The 22,718-nt window shown below is 36.1% G+C and overlaps 2 protein-coding genes across 5 annotated transcripts in view; one reads left to right on the plus strand and one right to left on the minus strand.

Moving 5' to 3' along the window:
- The window catches only part of SHOC1 (shortage in chiasmata 1), an 86,098-nt gene extending 63,989 nt beyond the window's left edge, over positions 1 to 22,109 (minus strand). For 3 of the 4 annotated variants that reach the window (XM_049635914.1, XM_049635933.1, XM_049635905.1), the window contains exons 1-5: positions 21,878 to 22,109; positions 18,911 to 18,991; positions 16,462 to 16,585; positions 12,054 to 12,141; positions 4,866 to 5,050 (exon numbers count right to left, since the gene is read on the minus strand). In XM_049635914.1, the coding sequence (XP_049491871.1) occupies positions 4,866 to 5,050; positions 12,054 to 12,141; positions 16,462 to 16,585; positions 18,911 to 18,991; positions 21,878 to 21,946 (547 nt within the window). In that variant the 5' untranslated portion in view covers positions 21,947 to 22,109. Of the gene's footprint in view, positions 1 to 4,865; positions 5,051 to 12,053; positions 12,142 to 16,461; positions 16,586 to 18,910; positions 18,994 to 21,877 lie in introns of those variants that run through there. The other variant, XM_049635924.1, reaches the window with a different exon arrangement.
- The window catches only part of GNG10 (G protein subunit gamma 10), a 189,820-nt gene that overhangs the window by 75,880 nt on the left and 91,222 nt on the right, over positions 1 to 22,718 (plus strand). The window lies entirely within an intron of this gene.

Here is a 22,718-nt window from a genome sequence, read left to right on the forward strand (position 1 = left end):
ATGTCATAAAGAGATACCTGTATACACTCTCACTGTAGCATTATTCACGATAGCCAAGGCATGGAAACCATGTGTCTGTCCATAGATGAATGGATAAAAAAATGTGCTTTAAAGAAAATATGTTTTATACACACACACACACACACACACACACATATATACAAATATTGTTCAACCTTAAAAAATAAGGAAATCCTGCTATTTGCAATATGAATGAACATTAAAGGACATTTTGCTAAGTGAAATAAACAAGGCAGAGAACAACAAATACTGCATGGTATGACTTATATGTTGAATCTAAAAAAAAAGTAGGACTCATGAAAACAGAGAGTAGAATGGTGGTTGCCATGGGGCTGGGCTGTAGGGAAATGGGGAGAGACTGGTAAAACAGACAAACTTCCAGAATAAGGTATGAGGATCTGATGTATAACATGGTAACTATCATTGATAATACTGTAGTGTATAACTGAAATTTGCTGAAAGAATAGAACCTAAGTGTGTTCTTACCAAAAAAAAAAAAAAAGAAAGAAAAAAAAAGAAGAAGGTGAATATGTGAAGTGATGGATGTGTTAATTCAATGAATGGGAATCTTTCACAATGTATATGTATGTTAAGTTACCACATTGTACACTTTAAATATATTACAATTTTGGGGCGCCTGGGTGGCGCAGTCGGTTAAGCGTCCGACTTCAGCCAGGTCACGATCTCGCGGTCCGTGAGTTCGAGCCCCGCGTCAGGCTCTGGGCTGATGGCTCGGAGCCTGGAGCCTGTTTCCGATCCTGTGTCTCCCTCTCTCTCTGCCCCTCCCCCGTTCATGCTCTGTCTCTCTCTGTCCCAAAAATAAATAAAAAACGTTGAAAAAAAAAATTTAAATATATTACAATTTTTATTTATTAATTATACTTCAATAAAGCTGGAAAAAATATATGGGTGGTTGATGAAGCCAGAGACTGATGCTTTTTATTATAAACTTTGAATAACTATTTGCCTCTCTAAACTAAATGCATGTGCAACTTTCTTAAAAAATTAAAAATAAAGTGATCTTTACTCTGAAAACTATAGAACATTTATGAATGAAACTGAAGAGGACACAAAGAAATGGGAAAAATTCCATGCTCATGGACTGGAAGAAAAAACATTGTTAAAATATCTATACTACCCAAAGCAATCTACACATTTAATGCAATCTCTATCAAAATACCACCAGCATTTTTCACAGTGCTAGAACAAACAATCCTAAAATTTGTATGGAACCATCAAAGACCCCAAATGCCAAAGCAATTCTGAAAAAGAAAAGCAAACCCGGAGGCATCATAGTTCCAGACTCAAGCTATATTACAAAGCTGCAGTAATCAAGACAGTAGGGTATCAGCATAAAAACAGACACATAGATCAATGGAACAAAATAGAAAACTCAGAAATAGACCCACAACTATATGGTCAACTCATCTTCGACAAAGCAGGAAAGAATATCCAATGGAAAAAAGACAGTCTCTTCAAAATGGTGTTGGGAAAACTGGATAGCAACATGCAGAAGAATGAAACTGGGCCACTTTCTTACACTACACACAAAAATAAATTCAAATGGATGAAAGACCTAAATGTGAGACAGGAAATCATCAAAATCCTAGAGGAGAACACAGGCAACAACCTCTTTGACCTCAGTTGGAGCAACTTCTTCTTAGACATGCCACCAGAAGCAAAGGAAACAAAAGCAAAAATGAACTATTGGGACTTCATCAAAATAAAAATCTTCTGCACAGCAAAGGAAACAACAAAACTAAAAGCCAGCCTACAGAATGGGAGAAGATATTTTCAAATGACATATCTGATAAAGGATGAGTCTCCAAAATCTATAGAGAACTTATCAAACTCAACACCCGAAAAACAAATAATCCAATTAAGAAATGGGCAGAAGACATGAATAGACATTTTTCCAAAGAAGACATCCAGATGGCTAACAGACACATGAAAAGATGCTCAATATCACTTATCATCATGGAAATACAAATCAAAACCATGATGAGATATCACCTTACACCCTATCAAAATGGTTAAAATTAACAATACAGAAAACAACAGATACTGGCAAGGATGCAGAGAAAGGAGAACCCTTTTACGCTGTTGGTGGGAATGCAAACGGGAGCAGCCACTCTGGAGAACAGTATAGAGGTTCCTCAAAAAGTTAAAAATAGAACTACCTTATAATTCAGCAATTGCAGTACTAGGTATTTACCTAAAGGATACAAAAATACAGATTGAAAGGGGTACACACACCCTGATGTTTACAGCAGCATTATCAAAAACAAATTATGGAAAGAGCCCAAATGTCCCTCAACTGATGAATGGACAAAGAAGATGTGGTTTATATATACAATGGAATATCATTCAGCCATCAAAAAGAATGAAATTTCACCATTTGCAATGATGTGGATGGTGCTAGAGGATATTATGTTAAGCAAAATAAGTCAGAGAGAGACAGCTACCACATAATTTCACTCACATGTGGAATTTAGGAAACAAAACTGCTGAACATATGGGAAGGGAAAAAGAAAAGAGAGAGAGAGGGAAGCAAACCATAAGAGACTCTTAACAATAGAGAACAAACTGAGGGTTGATGGAGGGAGGTGGATGGGGGATGAGATAAATGGGTGATGGGTATTAAAGAGGACACTTGTTATGATGAATCACCAAATTCTACTCCTGAAACCAATATTAAACTAGAATTTAAATAAAAATGTAGAAATTTGTAAATTAAATTATATTACATTAAATTAAAAATAAAGCTACATTTACATTTGATTATATATTACTGGGATGTCTAAAAGGATATGCATAAAATTTTTACATTTACTGACAAATAACATGTGAACGTTGTAGCAAAATTAGTACATATCAACAAACCAACAAACAATAAAAGAAAATTACCCACTGTTTTTGTCTTAAAGAAATATGTTTTGAAATCAACTTATAATTTAGTAATTAATGACATTCTTTTAAGACAGAGAATTTACAGTATCAACTGAATTTCAAAGCATAATGCATTCCTTTTGATTTAAACATTGAGACCAAAGTATCTATAAATCTGGCAGCAATCAATATAGCTGCAAAGAAAATAAATCAAATTGCAAATGTAAATTTATAAAATGATGTCTAATGACATAAGACCCCAAAGGCAATATAGGATATATATTTAGGAAACCCAAGCATATTTTATTCTTAAAAATTTTTTAATGTTTACTTATTTTTGAAAGAGAGAGAGAGAGAGAGAGAGACAGCCCAAACAGGGGAGGGGCAGGGAGAGAGAGGGAGATACAGAATCTGAAGCCAGCTCCAGGCTCTGAGCTGTCAACATAGAGCCCAACACTGGGCTCAAACCCATGAACCATGAGATCATGACCTGAGCCAAAGTCGGACACTTAACCGAGGCACCCAGGCACCCGACCCAAGCATATTTTCATTCAGTGAATAGTAGGTAAAGAAGCTTCTGACTCTAGTTGATGTTAGATATTATGAAGTTTGCCAATAACAGCTTCTGGTTTTCCACATTAATAATAATAGCTATGTTTGTGTATCTGTTATTTTTATACACCATCTCTTTACATGTACATATATATTAGTTGATCCCTATATTTCTATTATTTTTTTAATTTTATTTTTTTATTTTTAGAGAAAGAGAGTGCACAAGCAGTAAGGAGGGGCAGAGGGAGAGACAGAATCTTACGCAGGATCCACACTCAGCGTGAAGCCAAATACACAGCTCTATCTCACAACCCTGAAATCATGACCTGAGCTGAAATCAAGAGTAAGGTGCTCAGTTGACTGAGCCACCCAGGTACCCCTGAATCCCCACATTTTTATAAGAAAATTAGAAGAATTAAAAGAAATTATAGAAGAAAATTGAAAACCATAATTTTAATAACCGTCCCCAAACTGCATCACTTTTTAAGAGTAGATTCAGACTATGATCAAAATCCTCTGACTCCAAATTCAGATTATTCCTAATACATCATTCTCTCAAGTTTAGTCTCTAATGAAATTTCTTTCTCTTTCATCTCAAACTATAAGAGGGATTTAACTCTATATCATCACACACCTGTTTGCCAACATTAAAAATCTTATACACAATTTATGTATTTGCATAAAAACAGTAGTAAAAGAACCAAATTATTATATATTATTTATCTGTTAGGTTATTGTAGCTCAAGCTATAGCATACCTTAAACTTTAAGTCTTTTTATTTTAAAAGGGAATAGGCTGTTCCACATACAAGAAAAGTAGTTCTCAGCAAGTTTTTATACAGTTGGAAGAATTCAACACCCTTTAGGAAGATGAAAATTTGGAATATAATTTGGATAAAATGTACTTTAATTATTATTTATGGTAAGTTTGTAAAAATTAGGTGAATTTCCTGATCTAATACTGCAACTATTCCATCTCTACTTTGAATTATAGTTTCACATAAATTAGATGAGACAGAAAATCTTTAGTATATTTTGGAAAATAAAATACAGCCATCATTTAATAATCTACTACTTTAAAGTTATACCAGGTTGCTGTGTCATCAGATCCTTGCACAGATGCTAATATCATTGTAGTAATATGATGTGAACACACTATGATCAAGTCCCTGATGCTATTTTGAGGCCCAGCACACATAAACTCCAAAAACAACCAAATTCACAAAAAGGGGATGAAGATGAAAGAGATTTCCATAATGTGGCAAAGCTTGGAATTATAATTTTGCAGGTAGATACCTTTAATAAAATAGAAAAATTAAAAATCCAGTAAAAAAATTCACCAAAATGAACAACTGTATGTTACTAAGATATGTTTTATAATGATAGAAATAACAAATGTTTTACCTTCATTCTGTGCTTGAAGTGCTGGATATTTTTCTAAACCGCCGACAAGTGTAAAGACTTCAGTGTAGTCCTCATGGGTGTATAAACTGGTTTCCTCTACTTCACTTTGGGAGTTTGGGTTTGAACTTGGAACAACTTCCTCAAATTCACAGTTAATCTGGGTCACCATTCCTGTGATTGTTTTTCTATGACATTATAAAATTACTGATTTTATGTATGTCTTATTTTAAAGCATCTTTATTTAACAAATAGTGTATGTTCATTGTTGTAAAATTACAAAATTCCAACAGACACAGAGAAAAATTACCCATAGCCCCAATACTCAAGAGATTTAAAAAAATTATGTACTTTTTAAATTACTTTTGAATATTTTTTTAAAGATTTTCTTTTTTTTTATATTTTTTACATTGATTTATTTTTGAGAAACAGAGTGAGACAAAGCGTGAGCAGGGGAGGGGCAAAGACAGAAGGAGACACAGAATCTGAAGCAGGCTCCAGGCTCTGAGCAAGCAGTCAGCACAGAGCCTGATGTGGGGCTCGAACTCACAAACTGTGAGATCATGACCTGGGCCGAAGTCGGACGCTCAACCGACTGAGTCACCCAGGTGCCCCTACTTTTGAATTTAAAAATATTAAACAAAAGTGGATTCATGTACATATGAAACCTGCCTTTTCTGGTAAACAATAAAATGAGTACATTTACATATCAATCAATGTACACTCACTTTATTTTTGAATGCATGAACAGGATCTTATTGTATTGGTAAACCATAATTGACTCAAACAGTTCCCTATTATTGGCAATTTAAATTTGTTGTAATCATTTGCTATTATAATGCAAGGAATATCTTTATGCACTTGCCTAATTGTTTTCTCAAAATGTTTCCTAAAAACGGAAATGATGAGGTTAAAGGTATGCAGATTTGCCATGCATTGCCAAACTGCCATTGTGTTGGGTATTCAGTGTCTGCTTTTCCATATCACTATCCAACATTTTATATTCTGTTCTTCAAACTAGGAAGCTGATCTCCATGACCAAACTAAACTCTCTTGCCCTCTGGCTTCTGGTTGGGTTCAGCCAATAGGAAGCATTGGCAGGAGATCAAAGGTGGGAAGAGAGGTCTGGATATTATTCTTCCCAAATCCTTCTCTTCTGGGCCAGTTTCAAAGTGGCTGCATTCTTCTACCAATGGTTACATCTCTTGTCAGACAGCCCCTCTCCTATAACTAGCTGCAGTTCTTACTGGGTTGATTACTGCTCCGTCCTTTTGCTGCTTCAAGCTTAGAGTGTTAACAACTTCCTGCAGTTGCTTAATCTGGGCACATTTTTTGTCTCCCTTGACTTTGCCCATCCTTTGCCTGTTTGCTGATTCATCCAGGTATATCTGTCACTGTCTGTAACATTGGGATATTTGGACTTATGAGAGATTTTTAAAATAATGTTTATTTAGTTTTGAGAGAGAGAGAAAGCATGATTGGGGGGAAGGAGTGGGGGCAGACAGAGGATCCAAAGCAGGATCTGCGCTGACAGCAGCAAGCCTGATGCAGGGCTTGAACTCACAAGCCGTGAGATCATGACCTGAGCTGGAGCTGGACACTTAACAAACTGAGCCACCCAGGTGCCCCCTTATAAGAGATCTTTTTAATGAATTTTCTAACAAATAAATATATTATTGGCTACACAGTCTAATACACCTTTTAGCTATATATTCTAATATACCTTTTTGTCCCTGATATCCTAAACTATTTTAGCCTCACTGATTCCCTACACAGACTGAGAGAACCAAAATCAATATAACTCCCCAATGTAACTGGAGAAAAATGAATATGCCATATCTTCAAATCACATATAGAAAATTCTCTAAAATTTCTCCTTTACTCTTTATGATAATGCAAGGTACAAGAAAAAATTTTTCAACTCACCCAGGTCCATATTACTCATAAGACCATTGATTCCTATGTGAATCTTTATACACTTTTAAGTTTAGCACTTATATCACAGTTATCCTTTTGGTTTTAAATATTACTGATAGGGTGAGCACTTTGTAATAATCCTTGGTAGTACCATTTTGAGAAAACCCAGAGAAATCTCTTTCCCTAGATATAAATGTTCTATGAAAAAAAGTATTTCCTGGATCTCCTCCTACCTCCTTGTCCAATATTATCTATTCTTTGCTCACTGGTGTCTCCTCCTCTGCCTAACCTGTAGATACTGGTATTTCCCAGGCTTCCAGTCTAGATGGTGTTTTCTGTCTTTCCACATCATGGTACTTGGGTAAGTTCATCCACTCCAATTCACTAATTCCTTAATCTAAAAGAAATATTTACTGAGCGTCTATAATGTGCTAACACCACTGTAGGCACTGAGAATGGAGTGGTAAAACAAAAGTGTTCTTACCCTCATGAAGCTTACCTATTAGTAGGATGATAAACAAACAAACAAATAACATAATGTCAGGTGGGGAAAAACTGTTATGAATAAAATATTAGGACTTCAAGTAACAGCCAGAGGGTTGGTAAGAGGTATATTTTAGACAGGGTAGTTAGTGAACGGCCAGCTGAGGAGCTGATAATTCCACAGCTACCTGAATAATCGTAGGGTACTCCAGGGAACAAGGTTGGCCTATTCTAAGAAAAGCAGAAAGAACAGGGTGACTGGAACAGAATAAGGTTAGATACATAGGCAGGGACAAGATCATGTTGGACATTATAACATCTGGCAAGAACTTTGGATTTTACTCTACATGCAATGGCATATGGTCAGTTAGTTATAACATGATCTGATTTGTGTCTTAAAAAAAAAAATTCCAGGCAAAGTCCTAGAAGAAAAGAGGAGTAAATCCTCATGATTTGGATTAAGCAAAGCCTTCTCGGATATGATGCCAAAAGCCCAAGTGACAAAAGAAAAAATGGATAAATTGGACTTCAACAAAATAAAAAAAAATGCGCTTCAAAGGATACCATCAAGAAAGCAAAAAGACAATCCACAGAAGAAAATATTTATAAATCATGTATCTGATAAGAGACTTGTATCTAGAATATATGCAAACCCTTAAAATTCAATTATAAAAAGACATATAAACTGACTAAAAAATGTGCAAAGAATAAACATTTTCTCAAAGAAGATAAAGGCCAATAATTACATAAAAAGATGCTAAACATCATTAGCCATGAGGGAAATGCAAATCAAAGTACAATGACATACAATGAGCCACCCATTAGGATGGCTATAAACAGAAAGACAGCAAACAATAAGTTTTGGCAAGGATGTAAACAAATTATGACCTTCATACACCGTGGGTAGACATGCAAAATGGTACAGTTGTTGAAAAATTTGGCAATTCTTCAAACAGTTAAACACTGAGTTACCATGTGATCTAGCAATTCCACTATTGGAGAAATTAAATGATATGTATGCACAAAAACTCATCCACAGATCTTGATAGCAGCATTACTCATACTTGCCCTAAACTGAAAACAACCTAAATGTCTATCAACTAAAAATGGATAAATAAAATGTGCTATGTCCACACAATGGAATATTATTTGGCCCCCCAAAAAATGAAGTGTCAATACATGCTACAACACAGATGAACCTTGAAAACATTTTGCTATGTGAAAGAAGCCAGCACAAAAGATCCCATATTGTATCTGTCATATTGTGTTTTTTTTTTTAATTTTTTTTTACATTTATTCATTTTTGAGAGACAGAGAGAGACAGAGCACAAGTGGAGGAGGGGCAGAGAGAGAGGGAGACACAGAATCCGAAGCAGGCTCCAGGCTCTGAGCTGTCAGCACAGAGCCTGATGTGGGGCTCGAACCCACGAGCCATGAGATCATGACCTGAGCTGAAGTCAGAGGCCTAACCGACTGAGCCATCCAGGTGCCCCATATTGTGTTTTATAATAAGAAATGTGTATTTTGTCTTCATCTCTATTTATGGCAAGGAACTCCTAAGGCCTTTGGAATTTCCTAAGTATTGAAAGTGATAAAGGTATATTTGGTTATGTTAATGAGGTGACTTTTGGAAAACTGCCTGTTGCCCAGAGAACCAATCATGTGATCAGAGGGCTAGAATTTCAGACCCATCCCTCTGCTCTCCAGGGAGGAGAGAAGGGCTGGAGGTTGAATCAGTTGCCAATGATCTACGATTTAATCAATCATGTGTGTGTAATGAAGCCTTCATAAGAACCCAAAAAGATGGGGTTCAAAGAGCTTCTGGATTAGCGACCACATGGAAATGCTGGGAGAGTGGTGTGGTGGTAGAGGGGATGCAGTATCCTTTTGTTCCACTCATTGACTCCTAGGTTTAGTTCTTGTCAGTATAATCCAAGCTGGTTGCTGTAGGCAGTCATTACATCTCTCTATTCCAGCATTGGGAAGGAGAAAAGTGAAGGAGAAAAACATGGCTGCTTCCTTTTAAGGACATTCCCCAGAGCTTGAATACGCCTCTTTTGCTTAATATCCCATTGGGAAGAACTTAGTCACATGGCTATGTTTAGCTACAGAGAAGCCAAGAAATGTAAATGTGATTCTAGGTGGTGCCACAGGTCCACCTTCTTTGTCATGGACTCTATCTTGGTGCTGCAAAATGAATGTAAGGTCAGATATGGTGGGGTGTCTATTCTTTCAGGGCCTCCCATTTCTCTCATACATGAATCTTGTTTGAATCAAAGTAGCCAGATCACTGCCTTTATTGGAACTTACTGTATATTCTTGATCTATGCCTTCAGATATGCTGTTTCCTTTGGCTGAAATACTTTCTCTCTAGTTATTTTCTCCTTCAATGTCCAGCTCAAGCTCAGTTCCTACTTCTTTGTGAAGCTGATCTCTCCTGCTTATAAATGCACAGCCCTACCAATCTAACTCATAGGGTGAAGAGATCTTAGAGATCATCTTGTTTCTTGTTACTTAAAGTAGGTTCTTGGGCCAGCAGCATCAGCACACCTAGGAGCACATTAGAAGTGCAGAATCTCAGGCCCCAACACAGACCAATTGAATCAGGATCTCCATTTTTAATAAGATCCTCAGGTGATTCATATGCACATTAAAGATTGAGAAGCACTGCTCCAGCATCATTATAATGACAAAGAGAATGAGGGTCATAGAGAGACAAGAACTTATCAAAGTAGGTAGTACTTGACTTTGACTTTTCAAATCAAGACTTGAAATCCACATCTTTTGGATTTCATGGAGCAGAGCTCTTTTAACTACAACTTCCTGCTTCCTCACAGCTCAGTTTAGTCATGCAATACATACCTTGTGTTGGCCTTAGGCCTTGTGATAGACTTCATGATAGTCATCTTCTATTATCATTTAATCCTTACAAGGTTAATTTTTGTTATAATTAATTTATAATTTTTAATTATAAATAATGTTTATATATTATCTTCCTAATCCGACTTTTAAATTCCTAGATGATAGAAATGGTATTTGGGGGCACCTGGTGGCTCTGTCAGTTGAACATCCAACTCTTGATTTCAGCTCAGGTCATGATTCCAGAGTTGTGGGATCAAACCCCATGTCTGGCTCTATGCTAGGCATGGAACTTGCTTGGGATTCTCTCTGTCTCTCTCTCTGCCCCTTTCCCCAGCTCGCTCTCGCTCTCTCTCTCTCTCTCTCTCTCAAAAAAAAAAATGGGCTTCTCAGGATTTTGAGTCTGGACACATTTAAATAGGTAATTTGTTTCTTTCCAACACAACTAAGGACAACTTAAATTATTAAAAACCTGAAAACATGAATAATAACTATATCCTTCCTAGGTCAGCACTCTTTTTTTTAAAGTTTATTTGTTTATTTTGAGAAAGAGAGAGAGAGAAAACACATGCATGCACGTACATGAGCAGGGGAGGGACAGAGACAGAGGAAGAGAATCCCAGGCAGGCTTTGCGCTGTCAGCAATGAGCCTGATGTGGAGTTCCATTTCATGAATCATTAGATCGTGACCTGAGCCAAAATCAAGACTCAGATGCTGGGATGAGTACTGGGTGTTGTACGTAAGTGATGAATCACAGGAATCTGCTCCTGAAGCTAAGACTACACTGTATATTTGCTAACTTAACAACAACAACAAAATTGTTTAACCAAGTGAGCCACCCAGGCGCCCCTGATCAGCACTCTTTGTACAAAGTAAAGCAACAAACTCTTTACCTTTGCACTGGAATCCCTAATTTATGTCTATATTAATAATGTAGACTGGGTTAGATGTTCTTCCGTATATTATGTTCTGTGTTCCTACCTCTGTCATTATACCTCCCATATTGTAATTAGTTTATAAATCTCTACTCCCTAGTTTCTTGTGTTCTTTGAGAGCAGAGACTTGCATCACATAGGATGATATATAATAAATATTTGATGAATGACTGAACTAATAATAAGTAATGTTTTGACAAAGTATGTTAGAAAATAGCCTTAAATCTGCATTTATACTATAGGATAAAAGACTTACTTTATTTTATTATTTTTTAAAGTTTATTTATTTTGAGAGAGAGAGAGAGAGAGAGAGGATGAGTAGGGTTGGGGCAGAGAGAAAGAGAGAGAATCCCAAGCAGGCTCCATGCTGTCAGCACAGAGCCCAACACAGGGCTCAATCTCATGAACTGTGAGATCATGACCTGAGCCAAAATCAAGAGTCAGTCACTTAACCAACTAAGCCACCCAGGTGCCCCCAAAAAACTGGTTTTAATATAAAGTGTTCTATAGACATTTTCTATAAGAAGTTTCCTTACTAATTAAAAGCATAATAACATATTTGCTTTATTTTCATGTGTCTTTTGCAACACAAATGCATAGAGAACAGTTAATATGTGATAAATGAGAAAAAGAAGGTATAAGTCAGGGTGGAGGGGTGGCTCAGTCAGTTAAGAAACTGACTCTTGATTTTGGCTCAAGTCATGATCTCATGGTTCGTGAGTTCAAGCCCCATATTGGGCTCTGTGCTGTCACAGTGAGGAGCCTGCTTGGGATCCCTCTTTCTCTCTTTCTCTCCCTCTCAAAATAAATAAACAAAAAAATTTTTTTCAAAGAGGGTATAAATCCCTCTTTGTGGTTCAGATTAGGGCTTTTTCTTCAGATAAAAGAATAAAATCTGTTAGGGTACAAAGGAAAGGATCTTCTCTCTTCAGGTGTCTGGAGAACTTAATGTTTATCTCCTAGATGTAAAGGGAGATTGAGGTTAAGGACACATACTTCTCAAGAAAATCCTCCACAAAGAGACTTGCTTTCCATTGATCCAAGACTGAGAGATCTGTCACTCCCGGCACTGAAACAGCTGAAGCTAGAAAGCAGAATGGTAAATATTAGCTTCTAGAATTTTCTTTTACACTTAATACAAGGAAGCTAAATATGAATCTTTTACATTATGGTGTTATCTTTCTTTGTTCCCAAATGTAATTTTTCCCAAAATTATACCAGATTCCAGATATTTAAATACTCATTATTACAACTCACCCCCCAAAAAACCCCTCAGCTATAGTCAGAACAATACCACCTGCACATATCTCATCTTTACAATCTCTCTTTTGCTCATACAGCCTTACCATCCTAGATATTCCTGTTCAACAACTTGTATTATTCCTCATAAAGCTTTTCTTATTAACCATTTCAGCTCACTCTGATATAGTCCCCTCGAAGGGCCATAATATTGTCAGTAGCACTCACTCTGGTACATAATCACAACAGCCATATTTTAAAATTTTAGGTGTCTATAGCTTGTCTCTCAAATTCGACCCTTGGTTTCCTAAAAGAAGGATCATGTCATATACTAATGTCAGAGGAAGCGACTGAGTGAAGTTAAGAGTCAAAGGAGCTGCATTCTACCACCAATGTTACTTCTTACTAGTTATCATTTTAGACAAATTACTTAATGTCTGAGTTTGCATGTCATTAAAAAAAATATATGAAAGTGTAGTGGTCAAGAGTACAGGTTCTGGAGGCACCTGGGTGGCTCAGTTGGTTAAGCATCTGACTCTGGATTTCAGTTCAGGTCATGATCTCAAAGTTTGTGGGATCAAGCCCTGCCACTGGGCTCTGTGCTGGCAGTGCACAGCCTGCTTGGGATTCTCTCTCTCCCTCTCTCTCTCTGCCTCTCCCCAGCTCTCTCTCTCTCAAAATAAATAAAAATAAACTTAAAAAGAAAAAAAATAGAGTACAGGTTCTGGAATTATCCCGCCTAGATTTTAATACATGTATTGCTACTTATTAACTGTATGATCTTGGGTAAATCTCTTAACTGCTTTGTATCTTAGTGTCCTTATCTACAAATTAGAAATAATAATAATTGCCTTTTCATTGTGTTGTTGTGAAGATTAAATGGGATGAAACATATAAATTTATCAGAACAATTCCTGACATACCAATAATATCGAATAAATAAATAATAATATCCAATAAATAATATCCATTAAATTTTGGCTGTTAATGTTATTGATATTTTTAAAAAGAGGAAAAGAAATAGGAATAAATGATAAACTAATTTTTTCCTTTTGTACTTTTAGAGAAGCAGTTTCATGAAAACTGTTTTTCTTCTTATTTCCAATCTGATTGAGATTCATTCCATTTTTACAATATTCATCCTCCCTCATGTCCTCACTTCCTTTCTTACACACTTTAGTCTCCATAGCCAGTCCCATAACTACTCCCTTTAAAAGACTCTTGATTCCCTTGCCTCTTTTTCCCTTGTATTCCCTCGGGAAAACCCCCACTCTCCACCTTGTGTACACACACTAGGACAGCTAAAAATTACTGGGAAAAATGTCATCCAGTCATGCTGAATGAACTCATTTCAGATTATGACCAAAATTTCTTTTTTTTTTTAAAGTTTTCATTTATTTATTTTGAGGGAGAGAGAGATTGAGAGCACGCACAAGCAAGGGAGGGGCAGAGAGAAGGATAGACAAAATCCCAAGCAGGCTCCCAGCCATCAGCACAGAGCCTGATGTGGGGCTCAAACCCACAAAATGTGAGATCATGACCTGGGCCGAGATCAAGAGTCAGAGGCTTAACTGACTGTGCCACCCATGACCATAAATTTCAAATAGGCATCCATCATTGACAGATGATAATAGTATGCCTTCCTAATCAAACTGGCTTTCTCATTCTTTAAGACAATTATGTAACACTTTCATTTCTCAAATTTTTGATACTCATCCCCTACCTATTCTCAGTCTATGGCCATGACTTCACATAGAAAACTGATACAGAGAACTACCTCATCTTCTACCACCAATTCTACCATCTCATTGGACTAAGTACCTACAAACCCTGCCTTCCTATCTATCATAATGGAAGAAATATTCTGGCTTCTATATAACACCAACTCCTCCAACTGTGCTCTTGATACTATCCCCCTTTACTAAGCTACCCTTTTTCTTTCCTACATCATTAGTTTCTCTCTTTTTACCAAGATCATTTCCACTGGCAAACAAACATTTTATAGTCTCTTTACTTATGACACATATTTTTTTTAATCACACATCTAAAAAAAAAAAGAGAAGAAAAAACCCTCTTTTTATTGGACTTCTCCTTCAGCTAGTGCCTCAGTTTTCTATTTTACTTCATAGCAAAATTCCTCAAAAGATTTGCCTATATTCACCACCTCACATCTCACTTCTCATTCTTGCTCAGCATATTCCAATCAGGCCTCCATACCAAATGTTCCAGTTAAACTACTCTTACCAAGGTCATCGATGACCTACATTTAGTCAAACTAATGGTCACTATCTTCATCTTACTTGATACTTTAACAGGAACCAGTACTTTTGACCACTTAATCTTGCTTGAAACACTTTTTTTTCTTTTTTTTTTTTTTTAGAATTCCACAATATCTGGTTTTTCTATCTCACTTGTCATCTAATCTAGTTTTGCCTTTTAACTGTTGGAATGTTCTGAGGCTCTGTCCTAGGCTCTCTGCTCTATATATACTCATGCTTTCAGTGACTTCATCCAGTTCCATAAATTTATGTATAATCTATATATGATAACTCCAACCTGAAACTCTAGCTGTGCTCAAGATTAATATAACCAATTGCCTTCTTGATGCCTTCATTGAGATGCCTAAATAGGCATTTTGACCCAGCCAAAGCAGAGCTATTAACTCCAGCCACATTTTGGCTTCCCCACGAGCCTTTCCTTATCTTAGGAAACAGCACTACCATCCACCCACTTGCTCAGGTCAAAAACCTAGAGGAAACTCTTTATTGTTCTATTTTTTCTTTAATCCTCTCACCGTTGGCTAGACCTCTAAAATAGTCTCAATTCAAACACTTCTCACACCTCCATTACTATAAGCCTAGTTCAAGCCACTATCATCTTTTATACAGAGGGTAGATTTACTAAGCAGTCTAGATTCTGAACCAATATGACAGCTTTCTGATTGATTCTACCATCTCTATTCTTGCCTTTCCATACTCCAAACAACCAGAATGATCTTTCTAAAGCATAAATCAGGTTATGTCACTCCCTTTTTAAAAACTGGAAATGATTTACCACATTAGCCATAATATAAACAAATAAACTCCATATTATAGCCTACAACATCTTACATCTTTCAAAAGCTGCCTACTTCTCAGATATCCCTTTGCATTAACTTGTCACAATGGCCTAATTTTCTGGTTATTACACACATCAAGTTTATTCCTGAGTCAGGAACTTTGCATTTGCTTGAAAGCCTTCTCTCCCATATCTTTTTATGGTTGTTGCCCTCTCATCATTCAGAACTCCACTCAAATGTTTGCCCCCTTCCCTAACTAACCTAGGAAATAGTGCTCCCTACCAAATTTCATATCACATTACACTATTGTGTCTTCTCTACACATTTATTAATACCAGACATTAGTGTATATATTTAATTGTTTTATTGCTGCATCCTTCTTACCAGTCTGAAAACCCACTAAGGGAAGGAACTATTTTTGTCTTATTAGGCACTGTCCTTAGCACCCAAAAACAGTGCCTGGTCCATAATACATGCTGAATAAATGTTGTTAACTGACTTGACTCCTCTATGGAAGGCTTCCTCTTTCTTAAATCCATGACATGATAAGAGCAAAAAATAACATTTTGTACATAAACATTTAAAAGTAGTTTTATACATAAGAGACTCTTATATATGGAGAACAAACAGAGGGTTACTGGAAGGGTTCTGGGAGGGGGGATGGGCTAAATGGGTAAGGGGCATTAAGGAATCTATCCCCAAATCACTGTTGTACTATAAGCTAACTAACTTGAATGTAAATTAAATTTAAAAAAATAGTTTTATATTCAGTGTATCATTACATTTTAAAGTAGCCCTCCTACAGTTAAGCAAGACCTTATTATATAATACAATAAGTGTTTACAAGGCTAGAATATTTTAAGATTTCATCACCTACATATTTTTTATTTGTTCTATTCATATCTAGTATAAGCTTCCCAATTTCCTACTTTGTCACCTAAATTGTCATAAAAATGTTAATCTGTAACCTTCTTGGAGTTCTGATATGAATAAATGCAATGCATTTTTATTTTATAAGGAAAGCACTGTATTTTCCTAATAATTTACTGTGCTAAACTGTAAAATCATTTTTAAAATAGATTTTTGAGAAATAAAAATAAAACATACCTCTCATCCATGGCCTCCTATACTTATTATCAATAACTCCTGCATAATAATTTCCATCTTGATATAAACATGAAGGGATTCGAAGCAACAAAGCATCTCTGCAAAACTTCTTTCTAACTATATTCTATGTAAGAAAGATTATAAAATCTTTTAATATGTTTATCAGATTTAACTATCAGTGTTCAGAATATTAAAATTCTCTATTCTTTTCAATTTATATTTTTATTTAAAAGCAATACCTGCTCATTATAAAATATCAAATAACACAGAGACACATAACTGAGACAGTCAAGGTCCCTAGCAATATCAGTTATACTTTGGCGTATTTTCCACAAAATTCTCTTAGTAGGTTAGGCTAAAATTTGTGTGTTGTGTGTGTGTGTGTGTGTGTGTGCGTGTGTTGGACAAAAATGAGACCACATCATTTATACAGTATGCCACTTAGCAATGTGTTTTTTCACTTAGCAGTACAATATGGCTGTCTTAATTTTATTTTCTATGTCTACAAATTATTAAACTTGTGACAACCAGTAAATATGTCTCTATCTTTAAAAAAATATCAATAAACAAAAAGTATTTCTTCAACCCTGTGGTCTACAGTGTGCCTTGGAAAAATGCCCTGCTATTCTCAGGTTATCAAAATCCTATTTATCTTTCAAGGCCCATCTAAAGCAATATCTCCTCTATGAAGCTTTTCCTCAGTGACTCTCAACCTCCCACAGAATTCATTATTCTTTTAATTAGGACAAATGATAGTTTCTTGCATCACTTCCTAAGAGTTTGCTGAAGGTGTTATACATATTAAATAAGAGGTCTTGATCACCCAAAACTAAATGGAAAGATGAGTTAAAGTAATTTAAATAAAATGCAGACCAAAGGTTCATAGTAAAAAAAACAAAAAGCTTGATTTATACTTTGTCCAAAAAAACCGAAATAACGTTATAAAAATTAAATTTTATATCTAAACAAAATGTTGTTTATAATTAGCTTATAATCATAATTGCTTTTTTGTCAGAATTTTCCCGTAAGCTATATTATATGACATGCATGATATTAGTCATTACTTCACCTTTGATCATAAAGAAGATATTTTTTAAAAATATTTAAGCAAAATATTCCCAAGGCATCTCTGACTCCTTTAATATTCAAACCATTGTCTTCCTCTTATCTGTAACTAATCTAATATTGCAAGATCTTCATTTGACAATACCTTTACCTGTTATTTAAGTGATGCCTCAACACTGTTTTCATGAACTTTACAAAATCCTACAACTTTTTCGAGATTTGCAATTGATTAGTATCATATTTGTACTATACCATGGAGTGTGATCCACCAGGAAGAAACCAAGATACCATAAACAAGGATAAATTCTGAGGATGTTTGAATACAGACTAATTTTGAAGTGGCCAATATATTTATAAATATATTTGTTTAACAATGACTTCTGATTCCCTACCATGTATATGTTATAACAACACATTTACCTCCCTCAGTTATCAAAAAAATAAAACTTAAAAATGTCCAAATATCTCTTTTTTCCTATAAAATGTTAACAGTTTTAATTACATTGGAGTCATTTTTTTTCCTGGTAATGAGGTCAAGATTATAAAGAAAATCAAAATATCGCTAGTCAATTAAGATCGTAAGAACGATGAATTGTTGTATGAGGACTATTCCATTCAGTTTCTTAACAATATGCTGGACTTAAATCTCAGCTTTGTATAAGCTATTTAAGTTCTCTAGACATCAATTTCTTCACCTGTAAAATTCTAAAACCTATGTAATCCTGGCATCTAGCTCTTTCACTAGTTATGATGGTCAAATGACATAATCCAAGAAAAGAGCAAAGTATCTGTCCCACAGTTAAGTGGTCAATACACGCTGTTACTGTTATTTTCTCATAAAGATAACTAGGACTGCTTTCCCCCCACTCTTTTCAAGAAAGATCACTCAAGAACGTTCATAAAAGGAACCCAAATTTGCCAAGAGTTTCTATTTTCTTCTGCTGACAGCTTCAAATTCAGTTACATTGTCAATAATTTCTTTCCAAAAGTGGTATTTTAAAGGTATATTAAAAGTGGGAAGCGGGGCACCTGGGTGGCTCAGTCGGTTGAGCGTCCGACTTCGGCTCAGGTCATGATCTCACAGATTGTGAATTCGAGCCCCGCATCGGGCTCTGTGCTGACAGCTCAGAGCCTGGAGCCTGCTTCTGCTTCTGTGTCTCCCTCTCTCTTTGCCCCTAACCCACTCGCATTCTGTCTCTGTCTCTCTCAAAAATAAATAAACATTAAAAAAAAATTTTTTTTTAAAAGTGGGAAGAAATTTTAAATCTCAAAGTAATCAGAATAAGGATTAATCTAAGGACTACTATAAAATTATCATAATCATGTAATAAATGCACTTTTTATATCATAATTCTTAGTAGTCAGTGATCCAATAACACTCTACCTCATATAAATAGTCTATTGCACAATATTTGAATGTTGGAAACATATCTTCTTTCTCTGAAAGTCGTACAAATTTCAGTATCTGGAAATAAAAAAATTAATATTAAATGTTGGTAAAATAGCAAAGCAAGGAGTAGAAAACCATTCTTAATCACAAAACTTTGGTTCATTCATTTTATTTTATTTTATTTTTAATGTTTATTTATTTTTGAGAGAGAGAGACAGAGCACAAGCAGGGGAGGGACAGAGAAAGAGAGGGAGACACAGAATCCAAAGCAGGCTCCAGGCTCTGAGCCGTCAGCATAGAACCTGATGCAGGGCTCGAACCCATAAACCGTGAAATCATGACCTGAGCCAAAGTTGAATGCTTAACTACTGAACCACCCAGGTGCCCCTGGTTCATTCATTTTTAAAAAGATGCTGAATTATATTTAAAAAAAAAAGTTAACTCTAAAAATAACATTTATTACTATGATCTAAATCTAATATGAAAATAACATGTTGATATAAAATTGTTCATATATTTTTCATATATGTTCATATATTGTTTAATCCACACAACTTCTGGTTGGTAGATTGAAATATATACTGTGATCATATTGTTGCAAAAGAGGCAGGAATTCGCAAGACTGGTACAGTTGTTTTCTCAAGAGAATCATATTTCTTAAGTGGTGCTGAAATAGCATAACCACAGGCAAAACTTTGCTGAAGTGGAGGAGTAGAATTTGGGAAATTCTGCTCTTACTTAAAAAATAAAAAGCCCATAGGGCACCTGGATGGCTTTAAGTGTCCAACTATTGATTTCAGATCAGGTCACGATCTCACAGTTCATGAGATCGACAACTGCGCTCACAGCACAGAGCCTGCTTGGGATTTTCTCTCTCCCTCTCTCTCTCTTTGCCCCTTCCCTGCTCACATGTGCGTTTTCTCTCTCTCTCTCTCTCTCTCTCTCTGTCTCAAATAAACTTAAAAAAAAATAAAAGTAAAAAATAAGAAGCCCAGGGGCACCTGGCTGGCTCAGTCAGAAGAGTATTCAACTCTTGATCTTGGGGTCATGAGTTCAAGCCCCATGCTGGAAATGGAGATTACTAAAAAAATAAAATAAAAACTTAAAAAAATTTTTAAAAAAAGGCTGAAGTTAGGATTTCCTAATAGCTCATTTGGAATAAAGCCACTATGACATATTATTCCTAGGTCAATGTGTCATTATTGATAAATAAACAAATTCATCTAATGAAACAGTAAGTAAAATTTGGAATGCTGAAAGAGTCCAAGATGATTCTCATTTATGTGTGAACTACAGCAGTTATAGGCTGGAAGGGTCACTCTAGGACAGAGTCTAGTTTATCAGATAGTTTTCAGCCTTTTAATTAGTCACTTAAAATGTTTTGGAGAATTCAGGTGTAAGCTAGGAAGTCTTCATATGGTTGTTTGTAAGTTTTTAGTGAGTAAAATAAACATTTTCATCCAAATGGTTTTGCCTTAGTTTCATTATTATTTTAAATTTGTTTAAGGTTTACCTGTTTCCTTATCTATACTGAAGGTACTGCACCAGAAGACCTTAAGAGTACATCTACATTAATTGACTATGAATCTATTATTTTCAATCATCATCAAGTGAACATTCTTAACTACTCAACTACTGTACTATAAAAACTAAGAGCAAACTTGTTAGTGAATACAATTACTTTATTTGATTAATGAATCAGAAGCCATTTTGTATATTACAATAAGCTTTCCAATGAAAACAAACCCAGTAAGTTATTTGGGTTATTTCTAATATTGTTTGATTCTGTGGTTTCAACAAATGTAGGGAATAGTGTTGGAGTCCTCTTTCACTCTTAATTAAACAATGCCAACGTAGCATTTTTTTTTTTTTTTTCTACTGGTGATTACTTCTCTGGAAATATTTCCAGTCATTGTACTTCCATACCCTTCCCACACAGTCTGTGGGATCTTTGAGGCAAATATTAATTTAGAATTTCCGCTTCTTGATATTGTGCTTTCATAAAACATTATCTGATTGTGCCTCATTCTAAATTTTTTTAAATGTTTATTTATTTTTGAGAGACAGAGAGAGGGGCACAGGCACCCCTGTGCCTCATTCTAGAAGTCACTTCAAAAAGTTTAAAACAGGGGCGCCTGGGTGGCTCAGTTGGTTAAGCATCCAACTTCAGCTCAGGTCATGATTTCACAGTCAGTGAGTTGGAGCCCCGTATCAGGCTCTGTGCTGACAGCTCGGAGCCTGAAGCTGCTTCAGGTTCTGTGTCTCCCTCTCTCCGACCCTCCCCCGTTCATGCTCTGTCTCTCTCTGTCTCAAAAATAAATAAACATTAAAAAAAAATTTTTTTTAAAGTAAAACAACCAACTCTACTTAGTTTATCCATTCAGTTCTCAGCTTTTATCTTAAATTTTCCTTTCTTGTGAAGCCTAGTACCTCTATCAGCTTCAGATTCATCATTCTCAACAGCTACCTTAAATAATAATTACTGTTGTATTGAAGTTAATCGTTTAAATTAATGCTGAACATATAGAACTTAAATAAGATACTATACACCATATATATTCATAAAATTTCTTTCACCTGTCAACTTTATTTCATTGCATTACAGGTATTTGAACCCATCTTATAATAGTGGAAAAATAGGAAGAGAGATAAATTGGCCTGAAAACAAGCAAAATCATGGTTAAAGAGAAGGTATTTTTAAAATAATCAACTTTTGGGGCACCTGGGTGGCTCAGTGGGTTGGGTGCCCGACTTCAGCTCAGGTCATGATGTCACAGTTCGTGAGTTCAAGCCCGCGTCAGGCTCTGTGCTGACAGCTCAGAGCCTGGAGCCTGCTTCGGATTCTGTGTCTCCCTCTCTCTACCCTCCTCAGCTCACACTCTGTCTCTATCTCAAAAATAAATAAACATTAAAAAAAATCAACTTTTGAATTGCAGCAATTCCTGAAATATTTTTCCTTACCTGTTTATGAAAATTTTCTTTCTCTTGTGCTACCTCCTGACAGGTATCTGGGCCAAAATAGAAATGCATATAAATAATTCGGTCAGGCTTTTATGCACAAGGCCAGAGAAGTAAAGCACAAACTTTTTGCCACCCGGCTTTACTGAAGTGTAATTGAGAAATAAAAATTGTATATAGTTAAAGTGTACATATGTATAATAGAATATTATTCCCAAAATTATTTAAGACCACAGACAAGCGAATGTGAATTTTAGGGCTGGCATCCCATCTCCTCCCACCAGCCTAAGACACACGGGGATTTCTCCCCTTCCTCAATCCATTGCCTAAAACCACACTTTAACCATGTAAAATCCCAGGGCAGGCGAGGTTCACGTAGTTTCTCATACTATATCACCTATACAACTTCTCATTAGTGGGTTGAAATCCCACTGGCCTTTCTGTGCCCTTCGCACACTCTATTCTCGCCTAATTAGGTTACGTGGACCCTGGTTCTGAAGTCTTGTCTCCACAGAGCCATATTAACTGGACCTCAAAAATAGGTTTTCCAGAAATTTTGGAGCTGCCATACTTTAGCCCCATCCTGCGCTTTTTTTCCCCTCAGCTCAAGAACACCTTCCCTCGTTTGTCTCCTAAGCCTCTCAGGGATTCCACCTCAGCTAAAATCGCCACGTACCTGCCCTTGCCGGAGAAAATTCCGGCCTACTGAACATGTGACCTCTGGCCCTGGGCTCAGCACTGGCATTGGCCAGCCAGGCCAGGTCCCGCCCCCCGCATCCGCCCCCGCCCCCACCCCGCCCCTCCGGTTTCAGGCACTTCCGCCCCGGGAGCCCCGGCGAGAGAA

Source organism: Panthera uncia, chromosome D4 (genome assembly GCF_023721935.1).
Source record: "Panthera uncia isolate 11264 chromosome D4, Puncia_PCG_1.0, whole genome shotgun sequence".
NCBI classification, from domain to species: domain Eukaryota; kingdom Metazoa; phylum Chordata; class Mammalia; order Carnivora; family Felidae; genus Panthera; species Panthera uncia.